This window comes from Pararge aegeria, chromosome 22 (assembly GCF_905163445.1).
Source record: "Pararge aegeria chromosome 22, ilParAegt1.1, whole genome shotgun sequence".
NCBI lineage: Eukaryota > Metazoa > Arthropoda > Insecta > Lepidoptera > Nymphalidae > Pararge > Pararge aegeria.
The window spans coordinates 6,491,834-6,511,271 of record NC_053201.1 but is presented as its reverse complement, the minus strand read 5'-3'; the positions used below and the strand labels follow the sequence as shown (position 1 = coordinate 6,511,271).

Genomic DNA, 19,438 nt, shown 5'->3' with positions numbered 1-19,438 from the left:
AGCTCTACTAGTACTAAACGCACGTATACCCAAACATATTGGTAGTCTCTATTCAAGTTACTTGGAATGTAAGAGAAATTAAACTTCGTCGTCTCCTAACCTCAAAGTAAAAAGTCTAAAAATTTTTGGCTTTAAGACAAGACTTTTCAACAAATTTCTGATTGTGCCAGCTAGTGGTTATCCTACCAATAATATAAATGTGAAAGTGTGGATGTTTGTTACTCAATCACGCGAAAACGGCTGAACGGATATGAATGAAATTTGGCGAGGCGAATGATAAATGCATGTAGCCTTGGCTATAGAAAAGAAGATAGGCTGCCTTTTATCCCGATTCTTTAAGTAGTTCCCGAGGGAAAATTGTATTTAACGAGCGAAGACCAATAGACCTAATACATTCTAAAGCCCACGCAGACGAAGTAATTAAAATAAAAAATAAAAAAAAACTAGTAATACATAAATACGCTTGATAGAAAAATGGATATTAAAATTGTCTGTGACAAAAAAGAGCAAATGCTGAGTTTAATGGTAGAATCTGCCTTCCGAACCGGTGGAAGATCCACTGCAATTACAGACTTGTCGTTTTAAAATCTCTTATAAGCCTTCTTGAAATAAATGGAGTTTGAATTTACGAACAACTTGCATCAACACCGACTAACTACAACATTCCCTAAATTATAAAGACGTTTTTTTTTCAGGTAACTGTCGGTATTGTCTCCATAATCATGAGTTTCGTCACAGCTGCTGTAGTCAAACTTATAGGCAAAAGAAAACTTGTCCTAACATCATTGTTCGCGACAGCGTGTAGCACTCTTGCTCTAAGCATATACGCAGGAGTTTACTTACCTTTCAACGTGTCTTCATATAAACAGAGCACGTTTCCAGAACAGAATGAGCTTTTACCTGTCGTTCTGTTTACGCTGCTTGTCTCGTTTACATGTATGGGTATACCTTGGGTGCTGCTTTCGGAAGTTTTTCCGTTTAGGTAAGTAATAAAAAAAATTAAAATACTCAACAACTGATCGCATAAACGATAGTACTACTCTTCAACGGTTTTTTAATGCCTCGACCAGCCCTTGATTAAAATCTCAACCAATGGTAAATATTTATGTATTCTGAGGTAGTAGCGGGCTAACCTGTTTGGAGTGTAGCACCCTGGTTGGGTTTTTACGCGTCATCGTACCGGAACGCTAAATCTTATGGCGACACGTCTTTGTCGGTGAGATAGTAAATAGACACTGCTGAGGGAAATTTATAAATTCCTTAAGAGCCCCCGCGTGGGATGAACCCGGGACCTCGACAGGAACACAGTGCTCACCGCTGCGCCAGAGAGATTTTTAAAAGTTCAAAAGTTTTCGCTTCTTTTTAAATAATTGCGGGAAGAATTTTATTCTTCATGTATAAAGAGCATATAAACACTTCTTTAAAAAAAAAGATGCAAGCATAATGCCAAATCATTCAATAAATTGCTAATAATATTTATATATCCATAGAAAAATTAACTTCTGGTTTGACCTACTGTTTTCTTTATTTTCAGGAGCCGAGGCATGGCGACTAGCGTAGCCGCCGCTATGGCTTACATTATTTTCTTCTTAGCCACAAAAACCAGCTACAACCTAGAAGCAAGCTTACACCTTTACGGAACATTTTTACTGTACGCTATTATAGGCTTTATTGGTACAATCTATTTATATTTATTTTTGCCTGAAACCGAAAACAAAACTTTAATAGAGATCGAAGCGTATTTTGAAGGGAATCAAAAAATTTACGCCAATGATTGTTTAATCAACGGTATCAAAAAATATACATACTAAAGCAACTATGTTTGTCAAAGGATATGTTAGCGACGCAAACAGCCCTCTAGTTAATTATTAATTACTAAATTATAAATAATTATTAATAAATGTTTGTCTATGGTTTTTAAATTAAATAATGTGCTAAAAGCGGAACGTAGGTGGCGGGGGTGGACACCGTCATTCGGACAACCGCAGCGGTTCAAATTTGAGACGTTCACTGCAACCGACCGCAGCCGCATCGTTTTAAATTTCGCCAACCGCTACATACGTCCCGCCAGCCAAAACAGTCAAGAAATCCTGTGTTTTCACTTGCCCTGACCCCTACAGGATATAACAAAATGTTGTTGAATTTACTAGATTTGTGAAGTATTGTAGGTACAGGTATTATCGCCTGGTGGTGGTGAGCGCAGTCACCATTGATAGCCTCGTGGGTAAGGCTTCGCGCCTCTAGCTTTTGGAGTTATTTGCGTTTTGAATTTTGGAAATTTAAATATTATTTGCTTTAACGGTGAAGGAAAACATCGTGAGGAACCTGCACGTCTGAGAATTCTCCTTTATGTTCTCAAGGGCGTGTGAGGTGTGGGCCAGCGTGGTGGAATACGGCCTAAGCCCTTCTCTTTCTGAGACGAGTCCCGTGTGTTCCGTTCATGGGTTAATGATGATAATAGTGGTGAGACGAATGCTAATGGGAGCTTTATAAATTTAGATAAGTTTTACCACTGACAAATATAAACAAACTTATAAAAAAATACAAATCAAGAATAATCATTAACATTTATTTTATTAACTCAAATCGATGCATATTTTTTCAAAAGTATTTATTATTAATAAGAAAAAAAAGTCAAAATTATTTGAAGTAATTGGAATTTAAAAAGAAATATAAAGTAAAAAGTAAAATTACTGAATGAAAGTTCCTTCGTTACTTATTCCCGCCCGCAAGGAACTGGTCCCGACATGTTTTTGTTTATAATAGATTTATTTTATATTCTTGAAATTATTTGTCATTGACTGTTTTGTTAATAAACTAGTATACTAAAAGAACTTTAATCAAAAGTAATTAAATAAATATATTACAACAATACACACATCTAGCCCCAAAATAAGCGTAGTTTGTTTTATGGGAACTAAGACAAGTGATGAATAAAACAAGTCTTTTTAGTTTTATACAAAATCTTGAATTCGGACTCAAATCAAAACAATAATTGCCTATCTAAACGCCGTTTAGAATTCTATAAAAGTCTCTGGTTTCTCCTTGCGCTGTCGTTGCCCAAGTTTTTGGCCTTCTACATCCGTAATTATTGCGATCAAAAGTTATTGCTTTTGTATGTATTAGCTCATGTGTAGAAGTAGGTAACGATAGTTTCAAACGATCACGGCGGTCTTCTGTAGGTGCCGTATCATTATATATTGTAAATTCATGACTATCTTCCCTTTTTGGTATTTTTGTATAATCCTTTTTACCGCAACAAGGACAATCCTCTTCACAATTTTTCAAATTGAAATCTGTAAGCATTAAAACCTTATTACTAACTGCAAAAGTGGAATACCAGAATTGACATGCCAATTATATGCTGCATAGCATGGCACCATGGGCAAGAAACATTTCCTTCACAGGGAAAGGAAAAAATGTTTATCTTCTGTTGCCCTTTAGCAATTTAATTTAATCCCTTGTAGTGGACGTAATCGGGTGATAAAAATTTCCTTGCTTAGCTTATTTTTTTAACCTCTTCATGATACATACATAAAAGGTTAATAATTTAAGGTTGTCTTTGTTAAAGTAGTGAAATTCTTAGTGTTTGAAAAATATTTTATTATTAAATCTATACTTATAATAAAACTGTAACTGGGAGATTTCTGTACATTTTATATTTTGAAAAATTGACCGGGGGATGCTTTATAATCGATACTGAGTCCAAAACAGATTTTTATTTAATTTTTGTCTGTCTGTCCGGGCATCACGTGAAAACTACAGACACGCTCGAAAACTATTTGTGCGAAATACAACGAGTTTTCTAAAAAGATACCTGGCATCGATATCTTCCATGACTCACCCACAGCTTTTAAAAAAAAACTCACCGAACACTTATCGGTGAGTTAAATTTTGTGTAAATTTTTTTGCAAATTAAGTTTACATGACGCTTTGTCAATGCTATGTGCACTTGTCATTGACGTGCATATGAGTCCATGTTTTTGTGCGTGTGCTATGTTTAAAAAACGTGTAATATGCATGTTGTTAGTGCTCTTAAATAAATAAATAAATAAATAACAACAGACGCTGCACCAGGTCCATAAACATCGCAAATTTTTTTCGCGGCTTGCGTTGCATGTTTACCTTTTTTGTAGTAAAATTTTAAAATGTATCGAATTTCTTCTTTAGATTTACTTATCTTCACAGTACGAAAAACAAATAAAAATCACACATTTTCCTAATTTGAATTTACCTTCTTTAAAATTTAAAATTTTAATGATACTAAAACCAAGACACAAATAGACAATAGTTAGTATAGCTAAAGAGATTTTATTACAAGTTCATACTAATTTTTTTACAAGTTTAATGCGAAAATACTTTTTCCCCAACCTATGTAGTGGAGATGCAAAAAACTTATTACAATTTGCGATCTAAGAATTTCAGGACTTTTATCTATTTTAGTTGCTACAGTCCAGTATAGTAGAATAATAGTATTGTTCGAACAAACGTTATCGTAATTTTATTATTATTATTTTAATCCTAAGTATTACCTATAATTGGAGTAAGAAGTGGCAATCAAATCAATTTATTTTATTTAAATAATTTTAATTCATACAATTTCATTTCAGCCCAATTAACACAAGAAGTCAGGCTGGCCAGTTGTACACGGGTTTGTTACCTTCGTCATGTATTCTGAAAGATAACGAAATACAATTATTTTCATAAAATTTCGTAACTGTGTCAGCTAGATTATCTTGTTAATTCTAATTTTTACTCCGACGTTACTAAGCCGCTGGTTATAATAATTATTATTAGGTAATAAATGACCGGGTATGTGTAAACCAGAAGTTATTGACGTTGGTGATAACTGCATTCGTTAACTTAAATCTAGGAGGATCTAGGAGAGTTCCAAACGCGCCCTGGTCTAAGAAGGTTTTTTTTTGTTATTACCATCTCACAGTCTAGTTAATGTTGAGCTATGAAGTAAGAGCAATTCATACCCAAGCTATTTTATCATACATGTAAATCCTTAATATTATAATAGGATTTTTCTATAAGCTTACGTTTTATATAAACTTTGAAGTTATTGAGAGACATCTCAAGGATTTCATCTGGTAATTTGTTATAAAAAGATATAAAATTACCCTTAAATGAATCACTAATTGTATGCAGCCTAGTAAACTGCACTACAAGTTTATTTTTACTTCTAATATTAATATTGTTACAGTCCACTTCGAAAATTTAATCATGTTCAGAAATATGCATGCATGTATTTATGATATGTTATTGTTTAATATTATTTTTTATTTTTTAATATTTAATATATTATGTATTATTTTATTTGTGTAATCTAGTTTCAGTATTAGTATGTAGTTATTAGTATGTATTTTTTTTAATATGCACAACCTGCAGTATGTTATCCTTTTGTTTTCCTTATCCTAAGGTTGCCTGGAAGAGATCGCTACAAAGCGATAAGGCCGCCTTTTTTATACTTCTTCTGTCTGTGTTTTCTTTTATTCTTCTTCTGTATTTTTATTTGTGTGCAAATAAACAGTATAAATAAATAAATAAATAAAATGCCAAAGGTGATAACACGGTTACAGCCTTTAAAACTATCGGAACACATCAAATACTACCCACTTTAAATTGAAATACATTAAATGAGTAAATAACATAGCCATTTGTCATAGCCTAATGGTTAGAGCCTCTGTGTCGGGATGACCAAGATCCCGGGCGCACCTTCTGCTTTTGAGAGCTATGTGCGTTTTTAATTTTAGCACTTAAAATATTACTTGCTTTAACGGTGAAGGAAAAAATCGTCAGGAAACCTGCATTCCTGGTAGTTTCCATAACATTCTCAAGGGCGTGACTCTCCCGTAATCCCGGGTTCGATTCCCGGCAGGAGCAGTTTGGAAATTTATTATTTCTGAATTTTGTCTGGTCTAGTCCGGCTTTGGCCGTGGCTGGTTACCACTCTACAGACAAAGAGGTGCCGCTAAGGGATTTAGTGTTCCGGTGCAATGTCTGTGATGACTATCATACTTCGTAACAGGTTGGCCCGCTAACATCTTAGACTGCATCATCACTTACCACAAGGTGAGATTACAGTCAAGGGCTAACTTGTAATGGAATAAAAAAAAAGTCATTTTTATGTTTCCCGCAGCATATCAGGCGCAAGATTTTTATCAACATATAACCTTGTGGTATATGTATCAATTATATCTGTCACTAATCAATATATTACCTGTGTTAGGTTAAAAATGTTCTTGACACACATATTTTATAATCCCATGTTACAAAACTGTTATATTTTCTTTTCTACAGTATTACATATTATTATGCAACATTTGACGCCTTGGTAGCCTAGTGGTGCTTGGGATTTCCTTTCGTGGAGACCGAGTTCGAGCCCGCCACGCACCACTGACTTTTCGGAGCTATGTGCGTTTTTAATTTAAGCAATTAAATTATTTTTTTTTATTGTTCAAAACAAAATTAAATAAATAAATATACTACGACAATACACACACCGCCATCTAGTCCCAAAGTAAGCGTAGCTTGTGTTATGGGTACTAAGATAACTGATGAATATTTTTATGAATAATATACATAAATACTTATAATGTACATATAAATACCCAGATACTGAACAACATTCATGTTCTTCACACAAACATTTCCAGTTGTGGGAATCTAACCCACGGCCTTGGGCTCAGAAAGCAGGGTCACTGCCCACTGCGCCAATCGGCCGTCAATAAATTGTAACAAACATTTTCCATTTCCAACATAATTTATAATAATACTTGCTTCAAACGGTGAAGGAAAACATCGTGAGGAAACCTGCATGACTGAGAGTTTTCCATAACGTTCTCAAGGGGGTTTGAAGTCTACCAATCCGCACTAGGGTGATAGACTATGGCCTAAACCCGTTTATATACCGTTTATATTAAAACCCTAATAGTTTAAGGAGACCCGTGACCTTAAATCGGCCGGTAAATGATTGATGATAATAATGCAATATTTGTACCTACTTCCCATTAATAAATCATGCCGTGTGGTGACGGAATAGAGTGGTCACCACAACTCCACACCTCATCACCCTGCCGCATGCGGCATGTCGTTCGAGGCGACTAAAATAATGTATAGGAGAACGGAGAACAGCGTCGTTTGTGCTTTTACTCCTATCTGCTGCTATCACCTAACCGTATGCCCCGCTTAACCCTCCCGTTGGGACAGTTATTTTGTCCAGCAGTGGACTGTTATAGACTATTGATGATTACATTCAAACAAATTACCCACCCGTCCCATAATCGCAGTTGTATTCATACATGTCGCACTGATCAAGGAAACTCCGCCGACTGCAGCCATCGGGGGAAGATGCGCAAACACCTCGTCCATCGTGGATACATGTTGATGCCATGCTACAGAAGTTGATGGGCTGTTAAATATAAATAAATTAATAAATAAATAAATATACCACGACAATACACTCAACGCGATCTAGCCCCTAACTAAGCGTAGCGTGTTATGGGTACTAAGATGACGGATGAATACTTTTATGAGTAATATACATAAAATACTTATAATATACAGATAAACACCCAGACACAAAAAACATTAATGTTCATCACACAAACATTTTCCAGTTGTGGGAATCGAACCCATAGCCGTGGACTGAGAAAGCAGGGTCGCTGCCCACTGCGCCAATCGGCCGTCTAAATGTTCAGTCTGACTGAAACCTATAAAGTACTAAAACTACGTTTTACAACCTCTGAGGTGACAGACTTGCTCGTGAATTAAAAAGAAGTTTATTGAAAGAAATATTTTGGTTTACTAAATGTAATTTAACCTTAAATATGTATAGCAGTCATAGATTCATAATTGAAGTAGGAATTAAAGACACTTACATACATCGTTCCTATGTTAAAGTGCACTATAAATATTTTAATGATATAACTAATGTTCGGGAAGGGCCCCTAATATATGGAATTTTCTCGTTTAGGGGTAAGGATTTTAAAGAACTTCTGTACTGAGTTTTACTAATAAAAATTATCAATTTCTGTCCGATAATCACTAGGTACCTACTTAAATGTCATGTTTTGTTTTGTTCCACTACAAATTAGCCCTTGACTGCAATCTCACCTGGTGGTAAGTGATGATGCAGTCTAAGATGATAGCGAGCTAACCTGTTAGGCAGTATGGTAGTCCCCAATTGGTTTCGACGCGATTTCGCACCGGAACACAAAATCAGTAAGTCTTTGTCTTTAGACTCGACTCTAGATTATAAATTCCCAAATTGCTCCTGCAGGGAATCGAACCCTGGGCCTCCTACTTAATCGCAGCGCTCACCGTTGCGCCAGGGAGGTCGTCACTTATTCTTAAGTTAGAACTATAAATAAACAGAATATATCAAAAATTACGTATGACAAATGCTGCCGTGACAATGTGCAGGATGACAACACTGTAAAGAAAATAAAAAATTCTAGTGTAAAGAAATGTTTCTTCACTCAGTTCAAAATACAATACAATGTTAAAAATAATACATATTTACAATGTTCAAAATAATAAAATTGCAAGTTTTACATTTCACATACCTAGCAGTATTGCACACAACACCATTGTTTATTGCTCTGCATAATGCTTTGAACTTGTTAAAATAATGACTTGACGTTTTATCGATAAAAGCGAACCTAATAAAATGGGAAACAATACAAAAAAATTCACGATATGCTCAGCTAGTTTTCGCTTTGAACCAAATACAAGTAAGAGACTTGCTTAAACGAAAACTTATTAAAAAAAAATAAAGAATTATCAAGATGTTCGAGCCTTGAAAATGGTGCCAATACTGAGTCATAATTTTCTAGGTTACTTACTGAAATCTTAACGCACCTGTAACTCATTTTTCATAAAGAATTTATAATTGATAAATTGAATCTGTGTCAAAGTGAATCTTACTAAATCTATTTAATCTCTTTCTTTTTGAAGTGTAAAATGAACATATATATGATTTAACTGTCTTGCTTATGATCTAGTTAGCATTATAGGAGCCGCAGAATTAAGAACATACAGAAATATAGAAACATAGACACGACACGACTAATATAGAAACATCGAAAACCACTCCACTTTAGTAGTGTTTCTAGAACATGTTAGTCACTTCATTACATTTAGCAGTTGACAGTTATTATTTTACCTCTAATGCTCTAAACGTTTACCATAAAATGGGGTAAATGGGGAAAGTTTATGAGCTAGCAACATTCTGCGGGTTTAAAATAAGACTTGCGCGAATCCGTTTGCTCTTTTTTGGACACAATGCATACAATAATGTCTGTATGAGGGTTCTGTTAGTTCTTACTTCTGTAATAGGAGCGTACTCAACTCCAGTTCACGAAGTTTTGGGTTTGATTTTTAGATCGGACCAACAATTGTTGCCAACACTCTAACCAAAGCAGACAGTTACCTGCTGCTATTAGTTAAATGATTAACGATTGCCTTGTTGGTCTAGTGGTTAGGTTAGCATGTGCAACTGCAGATCGAGAGGGTTCTCCGGGTCGCGCTATGCAATATACATATTAGGTTTTTCCGTCTAATTCTTAGTGCCAACCTGGAGTTTGGATATTGGCGGACTTACTATGATGTGTTTTCGCATACACTCGTGCACGTATTTGGAAAATCTCTCTGAAGTTTAAACACCGTGGGTTGAAATCGGTCAAGGAAACTATATTTACGAGTAAAAATACAAAATTCTACGTGATTCCATATCATTCCATCATATAAAACGCAAATCGGCCAAGAATCGGCGGTGTACTTTTAAAATCATAATGAATTCGTCAGATGTGCAGTTCTAATAAGTCATAAAGTTTGTAACAATTGTTATCATGCTCGCAAACATAACATTGCAAAAGCATTGTCTCGACTATTGGCTTTGCTGACTAAAATAGTTAATATACTCGACTTATCTACTTTTATTACTTCGTCTAAACGTTACTTTCACAAACATAACTGACTACGATTAACGAATACTAAAATAAATACTGAAGTTACTAAAAAAGAGTTTCATAAAGTAGAATTTTAGCACAGCGTATAAACAAAGCAAAAACAATAGTTTTTCGTAATTTGAAACATTTCGAGAAAATTATTGAAATCAATTATTTTTTCAAAGTTTAATATCAATTTCGACTCGGTGAATTTATAATGTTTCTTATTTTAGATATTTATAGGACTCTGAAACATGAACCGATTTAGAGTAGAGCTCAAAGGGTCGCAAAGCTAAAGTGGCGGTGCCATAGCTTGAAGAACTATCATAGCCTGACTAGGTGATCAGACGACACCAAACCAGTCAAAAGGACCGTGGAAAAACTCCCTACATAAGACCTTTGCCACCTAAAGAGTATGTTAACCCAAGACTCAAAGACTTATCTATTAAGGTCATCTTAATTTAAGATGAGAACACATTTAGTAAAACAAATATAATATATCCGTAGCACATTCTTAAGAATGACAGTCACTTATAGCACAAATAATGAGACAATAATACAATATTTAACATTTCCTGCATACCACAGATAAAAGAGAAACCTATAAAACATAAGGTATGTTTAATCTTTCTCAATCTTACTATGTTCCCGTTTTCTTGAATACTTGTATTGAATATTATATTTCTTTTAATTTTGAACAATGTTATTAAATTATATAAAAAACACGATTATTATTTTTTTCAAAAAGTGAATAATATTAATTATTATTATAAATGCCAAGGCGTGTTTGTATGTCTTACACGCCACACGATAAAAAAGGACAAACGAATTTCGTATTTTTCGAATTTGAACGTTAATTTTTTGCAAAGCTAGTAAAAGTAGCGTCGTGTGACATAGTTTATTTTTAAAGGAGAACTCGTGGGCAAAGGATAGTTTAGAACAGCGATCGTAACTAAGTCAGACAACAACATAAAAGATAAAACTTCGCCATGGATTTTATATCTAATTTATTGTTATTGTATTTGAAACATTGTCAATTATAGTTTAGGACTAAAGAAACGTGACTTTGGAGTAGTTACTTTAGGTTTGCTAGCATAACGACCCGCAGCGATTGCGGCGACCGACGAAAAAAATCAAATAGCAATTTAATGAGAGAATCAATTAGTTTAAAATGAAAATTTATATAAATGATACGACGAATAAAGCAGTATCTTGCTATTGATTTACAGTGTGTGTTTCAAGCTACAGACAATATTAATTTGTTATTACTTAATTAAATATTGAATATATGATAAAAGTGTGAGTATAGTAAATTGGTTCATAAGTTAGTAAAATGGTTACTAAAGTGGAAATTGGATCACCAGATCCAACCGTGAGTCGGTTGCGATCTATAACATCACAGGCAAGTAATTTTCCAATATTATTTTTTGATTTCCGGGTCAGAACTAAAATTGATACATTTATTCTGAGATATAAATTCTAAGTTGGGGCCCATGGTTATCACCCCATCTCATCATCGGCTATGGCTTTCTCCTCGAGGTCATTCTTATGTCAACGCACTAGTATGGGTCAAACAAGGCTGAGTTTTCCAGTGCGGGGTCGTCACTCCTGCACCTGGAGACCCTAATGTCTATCGGTCCTCTAAACTATGTGATCCGCCCATAATCAGTTCAGTTTCAAACTTGCTGTACTACATATGTCGGACTAGCACGACGAACAAATATAGCAAACAAATTGGTCCAACCCTTTGCTGATGCGCATACCAACGAACAACTTTCAAAATTTATATTAATAGATTGAGTGTAACTTAATTTTTTCTGTTCCTGTAAAAAATAAATCATTCAATTTAGTGCTCCGGTATGCTGTACCGAAATCTATCAAAGACCAGGTTTCGAGGCTTAGATTAACAGACACTTCGGGAGATCTGTTCTTAGCTTGATATCGGTTTATTAAGACAGTTACGGGCCTTAGCCAGCAATTTATCTCGTCTGTGATAAAAACCTCTCCCCTGTGTCCAGCATTGGGGCATGATTAAGCTGCGAATGAGTATGATCTTAGAATATCGTGTCTGATCACCAGTGCGGAGCATGAAGTTATTTTTGAATGAAAAAAATAAAAAACCAAATGACAATGTTTCTAGTCAATGTCGCAATTAACACAGTTAGTAATGATATTTAAGAATAAAATTATTTTTACTTTTCTTCAATAGAGAGAAGAATAATAATATGAAACGTTCATTGTTATAGAGTTCATATACTGCTAAAAATAGCTAAAAATATACTGCTAAATAAAATATATAGAGACTGCTGATTGATGTATCTTTCCAAGGCACGGAAACGATCTGCGAGTTCTTTCGCGCTTAGCCTTTTTTTTGTGTACTAAGTGGTCGACCACAAGGCTTAGTTTCAATGCTATTTCACCCTTGATGATTTTGATATCAAAGCCTTTTTTCTTTATAGTTTTTTGTTCTAATTACATGATAAAGTATTTGTTTGAACAGGTGCACTAACGGAAAACTGACCTTTTTACGTTATCAACTGTAACAGAACGTGACATATTTATTTAATTCCATCCATACTAGTTAAAAAAAACGGAAATGGGTCTGTTTGTTTATTTATTCGTCTGTTTATTTACTTATCGGATGGTTCGGCTCATCAGTATGCTAGAGACGGACATAGGATACCTTTTATCCAGCATTAAGCTCCAGTGTATCGTTCGGAGTGGAAATAAAAAATAGCCTTTGTTTCCTATGCGCGGCTAAACAGCAAAATAAATTTGCATAGCGAAGCTTGAATCTTAGAGACGAACATCATGATACTCTTTATCCCAGAAATAAATAAATAAATAATAAATAAATATACTACGACAATACACATATCGCCACCTAGCCCCAAAGTAAGCGTAGCCTGTGTTATGGGTACTAAGACGACTGATGAATATTTTTATGAATAATATACATAAACACTTTAAAATATATATATAAACACCCAGACACTGAAAAACATCCACGCTCATCACACAAACATTTTCCAGTTGTGGGAATCGAACCCACGGCCCTGGATTCAGAAAGCAGGGTCGCTGCAAACTGCGCCAATCGGCCGTCGAACAAAAAATACTAACAGCTCTCGTTTTTTTTAAAGTTATGGGAAATAGCTCGTCTATTTATAATTGATATTAAAATATCAGAATCGCAGTATCTCATTAGAAGTGATCTTAGCACTAACCGATGTAACGCCGCTGTCCTACACTCGAAATTAATAATTAAACGAATCCAAAACTTCAGTTGAAATTAACTACGGCTATCATTTTCCTACTTTTTTATTTACATAAGGATACTCATACCAAAAATCCGCCATCTGAAGATTTTAGTTACATGGCGGATTATAGTTATACACGTAACGGTTGTCTTTCCACCAGTTGTTCTGCTTCATCAGATCAGCTGGCCAATATAATAATTTCACATCGACAGTTGTACACTCCGCGCGTTCTAAAATAACTCTAACTACTTACGTAATCTTCTGTAGGCCTCATTTAGATTATTATCAAGAAGAATACTTCACATATTATTATATTCATTGCAAATTCCTTGAATCAACGTTTTGTGGTATGATTCTTACAGTTTATAGCGTCATCGTCATCGTTTCTACTCCTCCTGGATTTAGGGATGGCAATAAACTTCTCGACGATCATGATGCCAGCTCTACTTAACGCTACTGAGGGTCTATCACTGACTGAAACACAAGCGTCCTGGTTTGGTAAGTATTTTTAGTGTCTTTGTCTTGAAAATCTGTTCATTAGACATTTATAATAATGTGTGTTGCACTTTTTACTATACTTTACTTTACATTTAGAAATCCGGACTAAATACTTGCTTTTCGAAAAGCATCAAATAATTATTAAAAATGATGAAAGTCTCGCTTTTTGCCTTTATAATTTAAGCAATAAAAATATAACTTGCTTTAGCGATCAAGGAAAACATCGTGAGGAAACCTGCATCGCTGAGAGCTCTCCGTAACGTTCTCAAAAGGCGTGTGAAGAAATCAAACAAACCGAACTTAGCCAGCTTGGTGAACTACGGCTTAAACCCCCTAATTATTCTGAAAGTAGACCCATGTCCTTTAGTAAGCCGGTAATTGATGATGATCTATTCTGAGATCTGATTCTTTAAACATATTAAGTTTAAATGTGATCAGAAAATTGAACATACTCGTATATAAACATGCTACATTTTATTGCTTGTATAAACCGCATTTGTTCCCTCATTATTATCTACTCATTCGTAGTTTGATTTTTCACGATTATTAATTTTCAGAACTTTCCTCTTTATATTTTCAGGGAGCATGTCATTTTTGACCCAGCCAGCTGGCGCTTTGATATCTGGTCCTATAGTGGATTATTTAGGCAGAAGAAAGGCTAACTTCATTTCAAACATACCGGTGATAGTAGCGTGGCTTCTCATGTACTTCTCCTGGAATATACCATCTCTCTTCGCTGGAAGTGCTTTATTGGGAATCAGTTTAGGAATTATGGAAGCACCTATCAACTCCTATGTAGGAGAAATAAGGTATAATTTAATGATCCATAAATATTCGCTTTTTCCACTAAAGTTGATTAACAAAATTTAAAAGATTACTTGTGTTTCAATCTGGGGAACTATTACATAGAAAAAATAATTCAAACGATAAAAAGTTTAATTATTTGGTATTATTTATGAATTTTTGGTTTGGTTTAATTATTGAAACAATTTATTTTTTGTTTCTAAGGGGATTCTGGGTATTTTCATAGATTATAGGTATATCCATCCCAAGGATGCACACTATATTATAGTCATTTTATCAAGGTCGATGCAATGGTTGTGCAGAGTACAGTAATCAATAATAATGAAAGTATAATGATAATTTTAATTATATTTTCTGAGTAATATATTATTCAGAAAATATATATATACCTAACCTATTATTTATTAATATTTTTTCAAATATATTTCGTATCTATTCTAAGTATAGATATTGTATCTAGTCTTATATTTATTTAAATAACATGTATAAGTATACAAATATTTTTATTTGCAGCATTTTCTTAGGTCCTACATTTAACTATTTTAGTACCTATTCTCCTTCCCACTCCACCTCTCCCACTGCCTAGGATCACTGTTCACTGTAAGACCTCTAGATAAGAGTTTCCTTGACCACATCTTTTCTTATGTATATTTATGTCACTTCTTTTGATACTAAACAATTTATCATTTCAGCGATCCATCAATCCGAGGTGCATTATGTACGGTCACGCAGTTCTTCGTGTCTGTTGGCATCCTAATCATGTTTTTCCTCGGAACAATAGTTGACTGGCGTAGTGCTGCACTTATTTGCCTCATAGCACCCATTGCTTCTATGCTTATGGTTACTTTTGTGAGTACATTATTTTGACACTTTAACCTTTTAAATATTGTAAGAGCAGTATAAAAACAGCGAGAATCTCATTTATGAATTCACTCCCCGATGGAGTTACACTCGTCTTATCTCTGATAAGTGGTAAATACTTAAGTGTATAAGTAGCATTATCAGTAAGTAAGGTTAACTTAGGTTATTATATGTTGCGGTTGTGTGCGAAAGCGTTCCCATGTCCCAGTATCCAGGCGATGAGTAAGAACACCGTGGGGTTTTAGTCGGTAAGAGTCGGGCATAACCACTGCACCTTCCCGTAGTGTATTATTATTGTTATTATTATAACTCTTTATTTGTATACCACATTAAGAACTATACAAGAAAAAAAGAAACATAAAAATAGAACCAGAATACAAAAGGCGGCCTTATCGCTTAGTAGCGATCTCTGCCAGGCAACCTTGGAATTAGGAAAAAAAAGAAGAGAAGTGTAGTGCTATCCATGAGGATTTCCCCACGAGAAAAAAAACGTTAGGTTAGGTAATAAGTTTATATAAAATTCAAAAACTAACTTTATTTTTAAATAAATACAATGAGATCACAATTAAATTTTGCTGAACTGATGGACATATATTCATATTATTAAGTATGAGAGTATCAAACGCGCTGTTACTGGTTTTGTATACTGACGGTTGAGTATCCTAGAAGAAAACGTATAAATAGGCTCATACATGGCTGACTTTTGACAGAAGGATAATAAGAGTCAGCGCATTACGAGAAATCCCCTTTGTTGACTCTAGACCGATCTCTAAACATTGGAATCTCGATTAGTCAGAATTGTTACTTATGAATTTAAGGTAGGTACCTACTCTGTCCTACCATCATCTATGTGCGCTGACCATATAGGGTTCGTTTTACCCATTTTGGTACTCATGAAAACCTATAATAGTGCTGGACTAAACGCCTCTTATCGGGAGGGATCACCACGTTGGGGATTGTTGATCGCAATAGATGGTAATAGAGGCAGAGGACACTGCTGCCCATTCTCCGTTATCTTCTTAGTTGAGTCGTACGCCATTCGGAGAAAAAGGAGGGTTGGTGACAATAGCTGTGTTCTGACGTGCCATCACCACACTGCAATTATAACCTTAACCGTAATTTAGTTGAAATTTAATAAAATGATGTTATTTTGTCAGGCGCCAGAAACTCCGGTATGGCTACTAACAAGAAACCGAGAGAAGGAAGCACTTCAATCTCTATGCAAACTCCGCGGCTGGACGACGCCGGATAACGTTAAAGCTGAATTTGATGAACTGCACACCTACAGCAAGAACATGCCGAAATGTGTAATTTGCTGCAATAATAACCAGGAGCAAAGTACATGTGAACACGAATCCATGAACTGGTTTGTCAGGTAATCAAATCAATAAAGCATTGTAAATAATGTTATTTAACATAATCATGTAAGTTGCTGCATCGCTGGTCTTTTTTGCTATAAAATATAAAATTAAAATTGTAAATCTACTTATGAAAACAATGATATCCGATTATGAATATACTAACATGGAAATGTTAACATTGGAAAACCTCTTCTTAGAAAATGGTTAAGCAGAATCAATGCTAATTCGATTATACCAATCATATTCCATACAAAATCAGCCAATGAAATAAAATTAGCAGAAATCTACCAACGCTGCAGTGACATTTTTTTCTAATTAAACTTCCAGTTTTTCAGAAAATTTTGACAAATTGAACATAGTAGGTACTTATATACATTGAGTTCTTTAAACAAATGTTATCTTTCGTTATTATAAAGATCATAGGTTTCTTTTGGTTTACAAAATCGTGTAAGCGAGCGTGTAAGCGAATCACTGATCTTACTTATCAGATGTGTACATTATGGACTTCGGATTAGTCCCCACATTATAAAACTCGGAGAAACATGATGCGGCAACTAAATATCTTATTATTTCAGGCGCACCCTAACATTTAGGTACGTGATGCTGTGCAAAGAAACACTCAGACCACTCGCGCTAGTGATGATGTACTTTCTCTTCTACGTGATGAGCGGTCTCGTGCCCATTCGGCCAAATCTGATCAACCTTTGCGGCGCTCTCGGTATGGCGCAGGATGGCAAAAACATTGCGGTTAGTTTTTTTAATGCAGTTAATACTAAATACTTTCTGGAAAAATTTGTTAGGTCGCAATGTTACGGTGAGTGTAGAATAAAAAATGCGAAAGAATGGTTGTGTGTATGTCACTTTGTATCTTATACGTTTTTAAATCTTTGTAGACTAAACATCATTGAGAGTTATACTTGAAACAGATTCTAATTTAAATTTTCTTTTTTCTTTTAGTTCATGGTTGGCGTCATCACCTTCATAACGACGTTTATAGTCATCGGCCTCATCAAACTCGTCGGAAAACGCAAGCTTTCAATCGCTTCCCTCCTCGGCAGTGCCATCAGCTGTCTATTACTCAGTATATACGCAAGGAGAAACTTGGATGACACTGTGTTCTCCTACAAACCTTCCACATTTCCCACCGAGACTAGCGTCGTGCCAATCATTTTATTGTATATGTTGACGATATTTACTGGATTGGGTATACCGTGGGTTTTGCTTGGTGAACTGTTTCCTTTCAGGTAGTTAATTTTTTTTTAAATACTACAATTTTTTTTTTTATTTCTAAATATTTTATTACGAACTGGTAATCTCAAAGGGTTTGGAAATAGAAAAATAATTTCATGTTGAAATTCAATTTGTTGGAAAAAAAAACAATACACATGAACTTATTAATCTAGGCTTAGTGGTATCGTATGGCAATTTATATGATATAGATGATATTATTGAATAGAAAAGTTAAATGGAACGTTGGTGAAAAAAAATCTTCCACGCGATAAAATCCCGTGCTCGAGAACAAACTTGCCGAATTTCGAAAACATCGGAATTATTTTTTTAGCTGCAGAGTAATTTCTCTCTGTTTACGCCGTAACTGGTCCCTTTTATTTCTTAACTTTAAACCAAATCTTTGGTTAAAGATTTATATAATATGTCGTTTGAACTTATAAATAAAAATCAAAGGGCTAATGCCGTAAACCTAAATTACATAAATCTAGAACAATTATCATTATTTATTAGTAATTCGTAAAATTACGAAATTATGGACATCTAGTGAATGATATCTTTGAATATAATTAGTTCTCACCAGTGATTTTTTTCTTTTTCAACAGAAGCAGAGCTTCAGCCCAAGGTCTATCAGCTGCAAGTAACTACGTATTCTCCTTCATTGGTACCAAAACCTTTATTGATTTGGAGACTAATTTCATGCTCTGGGGAACATTTGCTGTGTATGCAACATTTGGCTTTATAGGCGCTGCCTATTTGTACTTCTTCTTACCAGAGACTGAGGGCAAATCGTTGGTAGAAATTGAAGAATTTTATAAAGGAGAACTGAGGATTTTTGCTGATGATCCAATCATAAATTGTGTTAGGAGACATAAAAGATGACCATTGTAAAGACTAATTAATATAGAATAATGTAAGTAAGTACCATTAAATCATAGCACAAGTATATAAGTGTTTTAGTTTACTAATGATACATATTTTAATTTACAAAAAAAACTACAAAAGATAAGAATGCCAGTATTTATTAAACACTTCATCGTGTAGATGCAATAGCGCTCAAAAATAAAAATAATAAAAAAAAATGCAAATCATGCAAAAATGCAAAAATATAAAAGCAACTTGAAAAAAACATACCTAATAACCGATTCGAGGACAACATTTTCTGAAAACTATGATTAAGTAGATACACATACTTTTCTCCATAATAAATCAGTAATTCAGATTTTACGATATTCCTCCGAAAAGGAAAAACTATGCAAGATAACGAAACAATTTAAATATTCAACCTGATTTATGCATTCGGTGGCAAAAAAATATTAGAAATTATTTTTATGAATTAAATTGCACAGAACTTTTGGCCCTATTGCTAGAATGTTGTGAGTTGTATTCCATCGGCAACCAATATGAGCAGAGTGAGTGCAATTTTGGCTCGATATACTCGGTGTCTGCACACCCTCAGCCTACTGCTTGTCAC

The 19,438-nt window shown here is 34.5% G+C and overlaps 3 protein-coding genes across 3 annotated transcripts in view; 2 read left to right on the top strand and 1 right to left on the bottom strand.

Annotated features, from left to right (window-relative positions):
* LOC120633962 overlaps positions 1-2,042 on the top strand; it is a 33,038-nt gene extending 30,996 nt beyond the window's left edge. Inside the window, exons 14-15 of the mRNA XM_039904398.1 lie at positions 696-982; positions 1,535-2,042. Of these exons, the coding sequence (XP_039760332.1) occupies positions 696-982; positions 1,535-1,811 (564 nt within the window). The 3' untranslated portion in view covers positions 1,812-2,042. The remainder of the gene's footprint in view (positions 1-695; positions 983-1,534) is intronic.
* A 2,539-nt stretch (positions 2,043-4,581) lies between these two features.
* On the bottom strand, positions 4,582-8,637 carry LOC120633856. Its single transcript, XM_039904226.1, has 4 exons — positions 8,574-8,637; positions 8,400-8,440; positions 7,279-7,417; positions 4,582-4,674 (listed from the first exon to the last, which is right to left on the bottom strand). Exons 1-4 carry the CDS (start codon positions 8,596-8,598, stop codon positions 4,616-4,618), a joined length of 264 nt encoding a protein of 87 aa, XP_039760160.1. The 5' UTR covers positions 8,599-8,637; the 3' UTR covers positions 4,582-4,615.
* A 2,151-nt stretch (positions 8,638-10,788) lies between these two features.
* On the top strand, positions 10,789-18,910 carry LOC120633644 (facilitated trehalose transporter Tret1-like). The gene is made up of 8 exons (XM_039903930.1): positions 10,789-11,358; positions 13,576-13,711; positions 14,292-14,520; positions 15,208-15,364; positions 16,534-16,751; positions 17,313-17,484; positions 17,695-17,981; positions 18,570-18,910. The coding sequence occupies exons 1-8, from the start codon at positions 11,290-11,292 to the stop codon at positions 18,844-18,846; spliced, it is 1,545 nt and encodes a 514-aa protein (XP_039759864.1). The 5' UTR covers positions 10,789-11,289; the 3' UTR covers positions 18,847-18,910.
* Positions 18,911-19,438: the final 528 nt, after the last annotated feature.

Excerpts from the sequence above, each read along its gene's own strand:
- LOC120633856 (XM_039904226.1), bottom strand. The coding sequence starts at position 8,598 with ATGGTGTTGTGTGCAATACTGCTAG. Across the intron at positions 7,418-8,399 it reads CACGGCAGCATTTGTCATAC|CCCATCAACTTCTGTAGCAT; the intron begins GTAATTTTTGAT and ends TATATTTAACAG. Across the intron at positions 4,675-7,278 it reads CAACTGCGATTATGGGACGG|AATACATGACGAAGGTAACA; the intron begins GTGGGTAATTTG and ends GTTATCTTTCAG.
- LOC120633644 (XM_039903930.1), top strand. The coding sequence starts at position 11,290 with ATGGTTACTAAAGTGGAAATTGGATCACCAGATCCAACCGTGAGTCGG. Across the intron at positions 14,521-15,207 it reads TCCTATGTAGGAGAAATAAG|CGATCCATCAATCCGAGGTG; the intron begins GTATAATTTAAT and ends TTATCATTTCAG. Across the intron at positions 17,982-18,569 it reads GGTGAACTGTTTCCTTTCAG|AAGCAGAGCTTCAGCCCAAG; the intron begins GTAGTTAATTTT and ends CTTTTTCAACAG.